The 14,197-nt window shown below is 36.5% G+C and overlaps 1 protein-coding gene across 1 annotated transcript in view; it reads right to left on the bottom strand.

Annotated features, from left to right (window-relative positions):
* ANGPT1 (angiopoietin 1) overlaps positions 1 to 14,197 on the bottom strand; it is a 171,657-nt gene that overhangs the window by 12,287 nt on the left and 145,173 nt on the right. Inside the window, exon 8 of the mRNA XM_005431811.3 lies at positions 586 to 716. Within this exon, the coding sequence (XP_005431868.1) occupies positions 586 to 716 (131 nt within the window). The remainder of the gene's footprint in view (positions 1 to 585; positions 717 to 14,197) is intronic.

The raw sequence follows: 14,197 nt of genomic DNA, 5'->3' as shown, positions 1-14,197 counted from the left end.
TTGAACAGTGCTACATGTCTAGTCTTTCACAGGTGAGTGGCTTAGCCATTATATTAATGGTGTCATATGTATTATGTTTATGTAAGACAGAAAGCTGAATCATTTTAATTATGTGAAAAACAGAATCACACTTCTAAGTAAAACAATATATTGCAAGTCCAGATTCTGATTGTTCTTAACTTTACCTTCTATTTTCCTGCATTTCCCCTCTTCTTTTTCTGGCTGATTCTTCCACTTCTCACAAAGATCTTTCCCCCTTCTTCATCTCTTAGCTTCCTCTCTCTTAGTTTGTCTTCCTTGCCTCAGCAATAACACTAACATGTTTTTGCCACTGACATTGTTGCAACAGCTTTAGTGCAGAAGTATACTGACTGCATCTCTGAATAATCCCTCCCCTGCTGATAGGAATCTTGAGGTATCGGCACTACCACAATGCATATACAGAAAAGAATAGGAGCAAAAATAATAAAAGGAATTTTCACACAATACTTAACACATCCATGAATGCAACTTCATCCATGGTTGCTTTAGGAAAACAGAGTAGATTCCTATCAATGTACTACATATTTTCAGAGTTGTACTCACCTCCAGTCAACATGAGAGCACATTTACACATGCAGTTGTCATTGTCAGCATCTTTTGTACTGAATTCAGCACCATGTAAGATCAGGCTACTCTGTTTTCCAGCTGTTCCACTGTGACCTTTTAAATAAAGCCTGAAACAGCAAAAGAAAACAATCAGTGTCACCAAAAAGAAAAATAAAAGATCCAGATCTCTTTCCACATCAGGTTTAGTTTGTATGAAGTGCACTCAGAAAATACAGAAATGTCTTATGTTTTGTGTCAATCTCTTTGTTGTTTCAGGTGTAAAATGGGGACATTCAGGATTTTTCAATTTATCTATAATAGCACACTGTCCCTGCCCCAGAGCAGAACTCAGCACAAGGAATCTGTACTGGAAAATGCAACAAAGTGGAGGGAGTCAAAGACAGAAGAGAGAATGAGAAGAGGTGCCCAGAGATCTGGAACACATTGACAGACTAATTGAGTATTTGAGTAGCTGGACTCTTTACTGTGGCACAGAAACAGCACTCCCAGTTAGCAGCAGCCACATTATTAATCCCTGGGCTCGAAAGAGGATTTCAGCAGTTTCAGAATTTTTAATTCCACCAGTTACAGCACAAGCCAGCAACCCAGTTCTGCCAAAGCTCTCTCTGAGTGATGAAGGGAGAATAACTTAGAGTTCAAGCCACAAAAGTCTTCATAACTTGCAATGCTAAATATACCTTTTCTTAAGGAGCCTCGTCAACTAGTTGAAATCACAACCATGAGCTAGGAGCCTGAGCCCAGCTCCAGCAAGTAACAGAGTTTTTGTGATGCTCAGTGCTGTAACACCCAAAGCCAGGCATGCCAGCTGCAGGGATGCTGAACAGAGTACCTCTGCCCTAGCAAGGAAACACTGAGGACCTGGGAATGTCTGACCTGAATGACAGTGACATGCAGAAGGAAATGCTCAAAGGAGAAAAAGGAGAAAGAGGAGACAAAGACAGAGACAGAGACAGAGACAGAGACAGAGACAGAGACAGAGACAGAGAAAAAGAGAAAGAGAAAAAGGAGGGGAGAGGAGAGGAGAGGAGAGGAGGGGAGAGGAGAGGAGAGGAGAGGAGAGGAGAGGAGAGGAGAGGAGAGGAGAGGAGAGGAGAGGAGAGGAGAGGAGAGGAGAGGAGAGGAGAGGAGAGGAGAGGAGAGGAGAGGAGAGGAGAGGAGAGGAGAGGAGAGGAGAGGAGAGGAGAGGAGAGGAGAGAGGAAAGAGAAGGTTGCCTGCAATGGTTTCCCTTGCCTCTGCTTAAGTAGCTTTGTGAGGCAAACATCACTGGGAGAAGGATGCTCACAGCAAAAAATACTTCCTCTACATAGCTACCTACATCAGATATCTGGCCAGTATGTTCTTGGTTTTTTTCATAAAACATTGCTGGAAGAGGAAGGTGTCCTTTGCCAAATAGCTTCATATGCAGGAAGGAGGAGACAGGATCAGTGTTCACTGGAGAAATGAAGCCATAATCCTTACATCCCAGGAGCAAGCCCTAGCCACTGAAGCTAGAGAGAGGGGAAGGAGCATCTCTCACCTGTCCCACTGAAGCTCTACAGGCAGGAACACATGAGCCACAGGGCTAATCAAGAATATGATTTGTTATCTAGTGGGATAGATTTGTCCACTGAAAAGGTGGTGAGAAACATCAGTTCTGTTTCTTCTGGAGTTATCGAAGAGGGGTAAGTATGTCTTAAATATTGGATGTAAAATGCATAAGGAGCCATGGGAGCAGAAGTGGGACTTAAGTGTGTAAAGCAGGAGAGATTCTTCTTTCTGTTTGGGTTTTACTGCTGGGAGCGCTATCTAGAAAATGCCTTCCCAACTTCTCCCTCAAACATGGTGAACAAGAAGAGCAGTTATGAGTCTCTGATTATTGTCGCTACTTCTTAGATTGTTGTTTCATTTTCATCCAATGACTTTGGATGAACAAAAATGTAAATGTCTTTATCAGAGCATCATTCCTTTGTTGGTTTAGATGGAAGATAGACACTTCAATGGAAAGTGTTAACAGCAGGAGTAGAGAGCACCCCTAACCCATTCTAGCTTACACAGTAGTAGTTAAACCATTGACACTTTTCTGAGATGAGGAGAGTCTGTCCTCCGGACTGAGATTTAAATAAAACCCAGTTCTCCCACAGAACTTCGGGTTTGGATCTCTGTTTGTGAGAGGGAGGAGAAGAGGTACATAAGCACCATATGGCAACTTTCCTTAATCAGGTGCACAGCTGCTAATTTTATTTTTTTTTATTATTATTTTTTGTCTTGCATACATATGTGAGTGGATATTAGATTCAAACAAAGCCGATCTCATTAAACTTGTTGTGGAAACTCATTACTGAAAAGCCTCTTCTAGATATCCCAGTAAAGTTTCTGAGCCCTTTCAAGATGCAAAGGCACAGAACCAGCACCTGGGTCTCTAGAGAGCCTGAGTTTCACACTTTCAGACTGACCTAAACTTCACCTAATTTTCAGTGAAAGTCTTGCTGTGTTTCCTTTCTCCATCTTTAAAAATGGAGACAATAGATGCTAGGCATGAATATCTTAAATATTTACTAAGCAAAAAATATTGTCAGGCTTATCCTGCCAAAGTAGTTACACTGCCTACCTTCACCTGATTTTGAAGTTGCACATTGCCTGATCTGAGCCTAACGATTAAATACCTTTGAACTTAATTCTTAGAGTAAATTTTATGTATAGATAAGTACAGACACATACATGTATAACAATTATTGGATTAAATATAGATACCACGGATAGTCAAATACCTCTGGATAGCACAAAAAGGGATACGGCAAAGTGTAGGCCTCAATAAAAGATCACTAATATTCTTAGAAATTTAACAAGGAACAACCTAGGAACAGGAATCCAAGAAGGTCATTGCATTATGCTATTGTCCAACCACAGTAGCAATTAGCTCATTATTACCATTTTACTCTATAAAAAGATGCTTGTTTTAGACAGGATTACTCTGAGATCTGTCTTTGCTCATGTTCATTTCTTTGTTCTGTACCAACGAAAGGCTGGAATTGATCCCATCTTCATTCATTGGACTTTTGCCTTGTTTTGCAATCTGTGCCTAATTTTTCACAGAACAAAATAAACTTCTCTGAGGTTGTGTTGATAGAAAAAATACTTTGTCACATGATATTTACAATCTAATTTTAAATGGCCATACATCCTCCCTATATCAGCAACACCAAAGCTCACAGAAGTCTCGTAAAGTCAGTACAAAAAGCAAATGCTGTTTACTTAGATAAGAAAGACAATGCTAGCCAGATCTTTTTATTAACAATCAACTCTATAAAACCCACTTAGTCCAATAAAAAAAATGATGTAAGAAAACAATAAGGAAATTAATAATACTTGGTGTGCAATGTTTTCCCCAGAGGGGTAGGATGTTAGGATTATTTACAAGCTCATACGCTTGCCTTCATATTTTATAAACTTTCAACTCAGCACAGATTTAGATCTTTCCAGTTATGTTTGACTTTCCCTCAACACCATTTGTGTAGTAGGTCTCCAGTGACTTTAAAAGGATAAAGCTTAGCTTAGCTCTAAACTCTAGTAGGCTAACCACACTGCAGCACTGTGCAGATGAGCCATAGGATGAAACAGTCATTTTCTTGCTTTGGGCCTTCCTCCCTGAATTGGCATCACTCAACAGGAAAAACTGATACTGCAAAGCTGGCACTGCTTTAGGCCAAAATCAGGTCTCAATCAAAAAACAAAATTGGTCCTGAAGCAGTCAGTTCTTCTCTTTCTGAGCTTCAGTTCAAGTCATAGGGGTCTGAACTAGCCTGGCTTGAGATAGCAAGTTTGTATAGCAGCACTAGGGCAACTGATGAGCCTGCTAGCACCCAGGCAGCAGTAGATATCTTACCATTTAGATTTAATCTTTTGGTATTCTCAGAGTCATGATTGAATCTTTAAAATAAACTCTGAATAACTACCAGGACACCACCAATAGGCAATTCAGAGTAGAGTTCCTCTTGGTTGTTCTTGAAGGAGACAAAGGAAAGGAAGTTAAAAATAAAGAGCAACTAATTCCAGTCAAAAGTCAAGGAGCAGTTTTGGGGCTACATCACCAGTCTTCCCACTTGCTCACAGCAGGAAAATTCTGAAGATCAAGGAAAACAGTGGAAACACTGCTCAGATGCACAAATTAGGTGGGAAAAGCAAATTCATGCTGACAACTGTACTTAATATGTATACAGTGGAATTACAAAAGCAACAAATAAGCATTAGCAAGTAAATCATGACTAAGTCAGAGTAAGAGAAATATTGCATGCGTATATTAAGCTTTGAGGACTTCTGATGACATTTTCATGAAATTTTAAAATCACTATAAGAAACATAGGAGCTGACCGCATTCATTTATTGACTAGCAGTTTTCCTAGTTGATATACTTAAGAAGAAACAACATATTTTTAAAAAATTGCAACTGTTACCTCCTATCTAGCATGTGTTAGAAATTCCCTCTGCATTTTTTCCATGTGATATTATAGCAATGGCAGCTTGGGATTTATACACACAGATGCTGAGGAAGAACTCTCTTAAGTGTTTTGCTTTTCACCATTCCTACTGTGTGACCCAAGTTGACTATCTGCAGTCCCTTGAAAAGCCAGGGATATTGTGTGGAAAGAATAGTTCTAACTAGTTCTAAACAACTGTAGGGCAGCCTGAAAAGCCATTTCAAATTTACACCAGAAAGTTTTTCTTTTGAAGTGACTAGATCACCTGGAATTCTTCTTTCAAATAATATAGTTTAGCTGTGTTCATGCCATGTTTGATGAGTTTAATAGATGAACCTGGGATCATTCCAAATAAATTACAAAAACATTTTAATATTTATGCAATATTCATTTATGAAGATTGCAACATACAGAATTAGATTTTTAAAAAATCTGAGAAACAAATGCAATCATAAATCCATCTGAAAGAGTTGTGTGCTAAATATTATTACAAGCGTAGGAAATGGTTTCTGCTTAAGTGGTTGCATATAGAACACCTTACCTTATAATTTCTATTTAATAGAACTAGTGAAAGGTCTATAGGACACCCAGAATTTCATGTTAGCTACTTCTTTCTCTATTTTTTTTTCTTTTAGAGTCGTTAAAGATCACTCAGTCCTTCATCTAAAGCTTCCCTCAATTTAATAGATAAGAAGTTATATCTAGCTTTGTTGGTGAGTAATGCATAGTTTGTCTGTAAATAAAGAAAAAAATATACTAGCTTACTGCAGACATTAACATCCATCATGAAGAGATATAGAGTACCATCTCAGCTACCTCAGTGTGCATGACCTGAAGTATTTTAATGAGTTAAGATAAGATGGAATTTCATCATTGCCACAGTACTAAAAATTTGAGCACAAAGCTCCATGACTGGAATTCATAAACATGAGTAATGGCCTAAGATTCTTAACCATTAAATAAGAGAGAAACAGAAGTCCTAAAGTAGGGTTGAAAAGATTCAGCATGGCATGATGAATGGAGAGGGACACATCAAAGCTTGCCTTTGGGAAATACTGTAGAGGGATGACTACAAATTCCCACCTCCTTTTTGTCTCTGTCTGCAGGCTATAATGTCTCCCTTTGCTGCCTGCTCATTCCACATGGCTGGTAGGTAGGTATCCCAAATTCTGATCCCTCCACAAGCAAGGAGTTGTTAGTTTTGATGGAAAGGGTCATTAAATAAAACAGATGCATGGGGATCAGAATTGAAAGCGAGAATTTTCTATTCTGAGGCCTTTCCTCACTGGGTTTCCATTTTTTCCATTTTTTCAATAGGAGCAGGAGGCACCTACATCTCGGCCCTTCTTCTAACCTATTGGTCACACTGATGTGTGGGAATACATCTACACAGATAAGTGTGGACAAATAAAAGCTCACACTGACTGTCCTCCACATTAAGCATGTGCATGGCATCTTTGTTTTTGAAACCCATAAGGCTGCCATTATGTTGTGCTCTAGTTTTGAAATGTCTGAGGTTGAGGAAGGATTTAATGTGCATCTTCCATCTGGTTTGCACTTGCATCTAAAATAGCTTCAGTTCGTGAAATGAAACTCGTTCCTAAAAATGCTGAATGTGGTAGACTTTTAAGAATTGCTGTGTTAGTCAACTAAATTCCATTTATAATGATATTTAGGTGATTAAGAAGCTTTGTGAACCAAAGCCCACTGGCCTGCAACCATTTAGGAGGATCCAGTAAGAGATTATCCTCAGGTTACTTATTTAATTCAAGACATTATTTGTTATAATACTAAGCAAAAAACAACTCCCCCAAAAAACTCCAAAACACTCTCAAAAACAGATAGCAGCTTTAAGTTCAGATTTTTCTCTCAAAGATTCTTTGATTAATTATTTGGAGATCACAAATCATTTGTTTATAAATGAACAAACCAAAATGTCTACAGAGGTAATATTAAATGTTGATGGCTCCTTGTAAAGTTTCCCAGTGTGGCTTTTCCTGAACATATTACAAAAATGCATGAAGTATCCCAATGGTAAGTTGTCCTTGAATAGCAAAAGCACCTCTGTAATAAAGGCATCTTCCAAATACTTAATGATAGATAATGTGTTGTGAACAGCAGACAAAATCTAAACAAACACTCTAGAGAAAAACTGCTGTCACTGAGGCTGAAGTTAAAATGTCTGCCAAAATCCTGTTAAACATGGAACTAAACATAATGTGGTGACTATCTGAGAAGACTAACCCTGGTATTGTTCTTTTTCATCATTTAATACTCCCACTAAAGGATAAAGAGAAACATCTCTTCTGTGTGCTAATTTGTAAATTTCATAGAAAAAGCATCTTGCAGTTGGAGACAGAGCGTGAGCTGTTTGTGGTGATCAGGGACATCCCTGTGAGTTTGAACTGCTCTGGGTCACAGAGTAGAAGGCATCATAGCCAGTGCTTTTGTCCAGATTACAGCTAGATTACCTGGGCACCCATTTGCATCCTTTATCTTTAGGAAAGGATATATATATATATATATATGTATGTATGTATTTTTTTAAATAAAATACATTTTAAATATATTTTATTAGGAAATAAAGCTTCTTCTTAAACGTAGCATACTTTTCCAGGGGAAAATGTTTAATTTAGATGGTATTAGGGCAGTGCATGCTCTCCTTATGAAAGCAATCAAAATTAAACCAAATTCTGATATTTCATCATAAACCAAGATTGGTTAACTAACAAGAACATAGCACCAGATGAGGTAAGTAATCATTAGAAGAAAATTAAAAGCCACTCTGAAAGAAAGGAAACTACTTTGGAGAAATTGAAGAAACTACATAGGGAGGAAGATGACAAAAAGTTAGCCACTACTACCCTCACAAAACTTTGAGCTGTTGCTAACCCATCTATCTGAGTTGAAAGAATAATTCACCACCTTCAGTGCTCTCTGTCCTTGAAGGATTGACATAAAAGTGCCTAAGAGAAGAAGAAAGAGAATGTCACAGTTGGTGTCTGAGTGGAGAGAAACAGCAATATTAACCATAAAAACCTAAGAAAACTAAAATTTTCCCACTCCTAACTTTCATCCAAACTTGAGAAACAGAGTATCTGGTAAATTCATGGATTCTTTATTTAACTTTATTGTATTCCTAATAGAGTTTGAAATGCAAACGGTAGGCATGATGATTCTGTAAACTGTTGAAAACTTGAATAATGTAGTAAGTAGCTCTGACAACTTGAACAGATTTTCAATTTGGCTCTTAATATTCTTGCTGCCAGCACATGAAAATAATTTCCTCCCACAATTCCTTAAGAAAAGGGTAAGACAAGATGACCTCTTTATTTCTCCTCTGCTGCTCTGTAGCAATGACCCACTGCTGTAATTATTGTTTGACATTACTGCAACTCCTTGCCCATTCTCACATTGAGACAAGTGAAATGTGCCAGTCATCACAATATTAGTTCAATATATCCAGAGTAAGAACACATATCTTCCAGTTTAAAAGATAAAATGATATTATTTATTATTAAATTATTTATTATTTATTATTAAATGTTGCATCATTTATTATGGTACAACAATAAATGGATAAGATCAGTTCTCCTTTAGAATTGTTTCAGTACAGCCTGTCTATGGGACAACAAACGCTAGATAGTACAGAGAACCTTCCCTGGGACTGCACACACTTAACGCTTGTTTTCTCTCTATGATCTCATGCTAATTTTAGCTTGTGTTTGAACCACACACACCGGACAGGTCAAAGGGGAAAAATATGTTTATTCTGGACAGCAAACAAGCAAACATAACCTAGCAATGAATAAAAGACAGCTACACATTAAGCAAACTATGCAAAAGACTAGTGAGCCTTGCTGTTGTACTGAATGTGAATTTAGAAATAATATGACAAATTTGCTTTTTCTATATTAAATTTCTTTAATAATTGACTAAAGAGCTGTTCTTATTGGGAACAGGTATTCTGAACAAGGGTAATTAAAAGACATCCAGATTTACAGTCAGAAATTTTTCCTACCATAACGCCAATGGTCTGTCATGCTGCTGTATGCAGACAAATGGTGCTTTGTCAAAGCTTGCAAAAAATGTTTAAAAATATGTGTATTCTGGACAGTGAACAAGCAAACATATGCCTCTACCACTTAAAATACATGCTACAGAAGCCACAGAAACAGTCACTGCAGCAGTGTGAGCTGGCAGATTTGCAGCTGATGTCAGTAACATAGTGGTGATGGAGATGAAACATACGGCACACTGTTTTTTACTGCTAACAGGGACAGAAACATATTTAAAGGCTACTATCATGATGATGTGTTGAACAGAAATAATTCCCTCTAATCTCTCACCAAACACAGCACAGAGGAGATACATTAATCTGATACTACCATTTTCTGTTAAAACTGTTTTTCAACACAATGCTTACTAAAACAATATCACCCACTGATTATTTTTTTTGTCATGGAAATCTGAAATGAAACTTTTCAATTATTAGGTTTATTACTTTTTAAATTAAAAGTAAAATCTTGCAAAGTTAAAACATTGCTACAGAAAAAAACCCTTACTCTTCCACCAGCTATATAAATGCTAAGATTTCCTATTGCTACAGAAACTACCACTTTTGTTGTGATTCAGGGCTATATAATACATAATGCACTAATTTAGAAAGTATAGGGACTGTATTAATTTCAAACTTGAAATAACTAGAGATGAGCAATGTTTTAGACAAACATATAAACACTGAACATACTGTAAGATAATAATGCAAATTGTTTTGATAGCATTGAAGAATGATGAACTTATTAGAACTTATTAGAACTTATTAGAACTTATCTGAACATTTGCCCAGGACACAGGCAAAGCCAAAGTTAAAGAAATTTGGTTAACTTAAATGTAACTTAAAATGTAAAAATATTTGTCTCCCTACTCAAATACACTTCCTGGGTTTGGCTGAAGTCAACAGCAGAAATAACAAAATTGATTCTCAAGGGATTTTTCAGCACAGAAATACAGAGACCCTCCAGAGAAATTAATATTTTAAAAGTTTCTAAGGTTTATGCAAGTAAGCAGACCTGCTGCTTCTTATCTTTACTGAATTGCTGAACCTTGTGATGTCTGTATATTTTTATTTAAGGATTTGTTTTACAACCATTGAAGTTAGTGGAAAAGTTCAGTGAACATTAGTTCAAAATTGTATTTATTTGTGAATTGATTAATCCTATTTGAAATTCCAGTAAAAAAGACTCATACAACTCCACTAAAAATTAAACTTAATAATTCTTCCAAAATATGCCTGAAGTTCTAAAAGTCTTATAAACACAGTTTGTTGAAATCCATGCAGATATATTATAATAGCGGATTTCATAAATCTATACTTTAGTTGTATTGAGCGTGACATTAATAACCCACTGTCATCCATGTAGGTTGTACATTATCCTAATTAACAGCTTTAGATAAAAGAGAAATGTAAAACTTCATGCATCAGCATGTTGTTCTTGCTTACTTTTACTCTCATGACTACTGTAGAGATACTAAGTTCTTGTTAACCCTCAGTGTCATTGAAAAATATCATTTACAGGCTACAGTAAAATATTTATCACACAGTTTACTTAATTGAAAATAATTAATCATATGTAACCATAAAAGTTACAAATAGCATAGATAGACCTATATTAAAAAATTATATAAATCTTACTAAGATATGGTGGCATTTGGAAATTAATGTTTTTAAACTGTATAATCGACATGGTTGGAGCAGGGGTGTTAGGGTTTTTTTGGGTTTTTTTTGGTGGGGTTTTTAGTTGTTTTTTTTTTCTTTGTAAAGAGTGTGCTGGAATTATAGCTGAAATTAGCTATAGTTGTGCTATAAGAAGTTAAGCACCACAAGTCCATTTCTACTGGTGAATTACGCTAATTAAAACCTTGCTATGTTGTATGCTATCATTTGCAATTAAAAAAGAAATCTATGAAGATAGCATTTAAATGTATAATTTCTTTTCAATTTACAGATGCAAAAGAACATATAGCTAATGGCATTTTCTTCCCTACAATTTGCCTGAAGCTATGATATCTGTAAAACCTATTTAAGGATGCCTGTTACTGATTTATAAATATCTTTTTACAAAATAGACTTTACAAGTCCTAAAACGTTAATATTTTCAGGGAACAAATGCATTATCAGTGTGCTCAGCAATTACACATTGTCACTATTTTCAGATTCACTGGGATAGCAAACTACTATGCTTATTACAAGAAAATTCAGGGGTTTATTCATAAATAAATTTTTTTCATTAGAAAGGCACTCCCACCAAACTGGGTGAGTTTTGTACATGCCTAATTCTTGAGGTTCCACAGATTATATACATGGTTTATTTTATTTTATTTTTTAAATTAACAAACAATATAAGTAACTTTCAAAGTGGAGATAGCTTCTTATTTTACCTGGATACCGGACTCTCATTTTTTTCTTAGTTATGGAGGTTCAATCAAATGTTTGTAACAGCTTAGCAGACAACCGCAGTCTACCTGACACAAGTCACTATCCCAAGGATTTGGACTACCTTTCAGAGCAGATTTTTATATTTTAATTGATATCGGCCCCTTCCTTAATATCAGACTGTTTCTCTAAAGTTCCATGTTCTGACAACATCTCACATAAAATCAGGCAATGAGGTAACTAATCCTTAAACAGACCTGCCCTGCAGGAAAAACAGATCAAGGGTGGTATGTAGTACAACTATTTAGTTTGCTATGAGTACAAGCGGTGAGAATCAGGTAAGACAGGAGTAGAAACATAAGTGCAAAACAACGGACTGGCACTGAGATGATGTCTGTAGACTCCAAATATTTTGTATATAATAAAATGGGACAACACTCTTTGAAGGAACCTGTTCCAAAAATGTGAATGAGGCTGAAGTACCTCCTGTAAGGACACAGCTCTTGTGATTCACTTAATAGAAATATTTACACTTCTACACAGTGAAAGTTAAACACTGTCATTCTGTTCAAGAATCATGCCTGCTCCACAGAGGTTTATATTGCTTGAAGTTGTGTGTAATATCTAAAGGCTGCTGGCTAAAACACAGTGAAAGGCACACTAGCTCACAGAATTTCTGACTTGAAATATGAGTACTGAACTTTGGTTTTGTCAGATTTAATGTTGAATGAGGTGGAACCTGTAATTGGCATTAAGAAATTATTTAATTACTGAATTGAACATAACATCTAGATTGAATACCCTTTTCCACAGGTTTCCACTGGTACAGTAGTTACTTGAAACTGTGTAAATTATGTTTAAAATACCACAGATTCATAGAACCATTTAGTTGGAAAAGATCTTTAAGATTATCAGGTCCAAGCGTCAACCTGGCACTGCCAAGTCCACCACTAAAACACGTCCCCAAAACCATGCCCCAGCTACACATTTTTTAAATACCTCCAGGGATGGTGACTCAACCACTTCCCTGAGCAGCCTCTTTCAATGCTTGACAATCCTTTTAGTGAAGAAATTTCTCCTAATATCCAATCTAAATCTCCCCTGGCACAACTTGAGGCCATTTCTTCTTCTCCTATTGCCTATTACTTGGGAGAAGAGACTGACACCCACCTCACTACAACCTTCTTTCAGGTAGTTGTAGAGAGCAATAAGGTCTCCCCTCAGCCTCCTTTTCTCCAGACTAAACAACCCCAGTTCCCTCAGCTGTTCCACACAAGACTTGTTCTCTAGATCCTTCACCAGCTTCGTTGCCCTTCTTTGTACATGCTCCAGCAACCTACGAGGTTTTCTTCTCCTTGTGAAGAGCTTGAATATAAGGAAATGAAACATTACTGATAGAGGTGGAAATAGTCTGCAATTAATTTTTCATCAAATTTTTTTATTGTTTATACTTTACTCTGTGCTAGCAATGCAATCTTCTTTTACAATTGTGCTCCTTTGGGCATTTGCAGATTCTGGTTTTGAATTTTTTCCAGTGTTAATGACCTAATGACCCTCTCAAATCATACTGCAGTATTGCTATAATGTGGCTGGAATGGAATGAGTTTGCAGCTGCCAACAGACTACGATTTAAAGAAATAACTTAATGAATAACACATTAAAATAAATATTTTGGGTTCTGCATGAGATTTTCAAGATTTATGATGGGATTCATGTCAAAAGATGTGTGCTTCCCGCTGGGTGAATCCCAGGGGACAATGCAGGGATGTTTTGCTGGGGGTGGGGGAATATTATTTTCAAAGCTAAATGTTCATCAGGATTTCCATTCACTTACCTATGTTTCAACCTGTTCAGTCCTGATGAATAAGCCAGTTCACAATTTTGAATTTCCACTAACTAAATTAAGTGGCTTAATCTGGTGGCAGTGTACTCAGACTTATGACATCAGTAAGGAGTAAGGGGTCTTGAAGAATCACTTTGTGGCAGTAACAGGAAATGCAATCATTTCCAAATGTGGAAAGAATATAAGGTAGCAAAACTGACAACATAACTGTCATGATCTCTTTCTGACCATGATATATATATTTATTCATTTTTTACATTTTGATATAAACTCAAAGAGTATGCAATGGTAATGAAACAAGAGTGACTTGACCTTCAGTGAGAGCTCTAGTGGCCTTGCCTCAGCAAAGTACTTAGTATGTGCTTAAAAAAAAACCAACCACAAAACACCTAAGTGCATTGCTGAATGAGAGCCTAAGTATACTTTAGAAAAAACAAATTAAAAATGAGAGGAAGGGAAAGAGAAGAAGAAAATGGTGGGGAAGAGAGAGGAAAGCTTTCTCTTATTCATATAGTATCATTCACACCAGTTATATGACAATTAGTTATTGGATTAAAGTTTTACAATATTGAAAACAGGATGTAGAATAAAAATATTTATATACGCAAGCATGTCCCATCTCCATCCTGAGTAATATGCAACAGATCTGGTTTGATCCCTTTACTCTTTAGTGGCTGTATTGTACAACATGCTATGCTCATTCTCTGACCTTTATCTCCATTATCATACAAAGGTTAGGCTTTCATTACAAGAGCAAGTATCTAGGAAAAGGTAACATATTTTAAGAGTGACTGATGCACAGAGAGTTTCTGTGAAATGTTTATAGTTATTTGAAAAATAAATATTGGCTTCAG

The sequence above is a fragment of the Falco cherrug genome, chromosome 3 (assembly GCF_023634085.1).
Source record: "Falco cherrug isolate bFalChe1 chromosome 3, bFalChe1.pri, whole genome shotgun sequence".
Classification (NCBI taxonomy): domain Eukaryota; kingdom Metazoa; phylum Chordata; class Aves; order Falconiformes; family Falconidae; genus Falco; species Falco cherrug.
The sequence above is the reverse complement of the archived record's forward strand: the minus strand, read 5'-3'. Positions and strand labels throughout refer to the sequence as shown.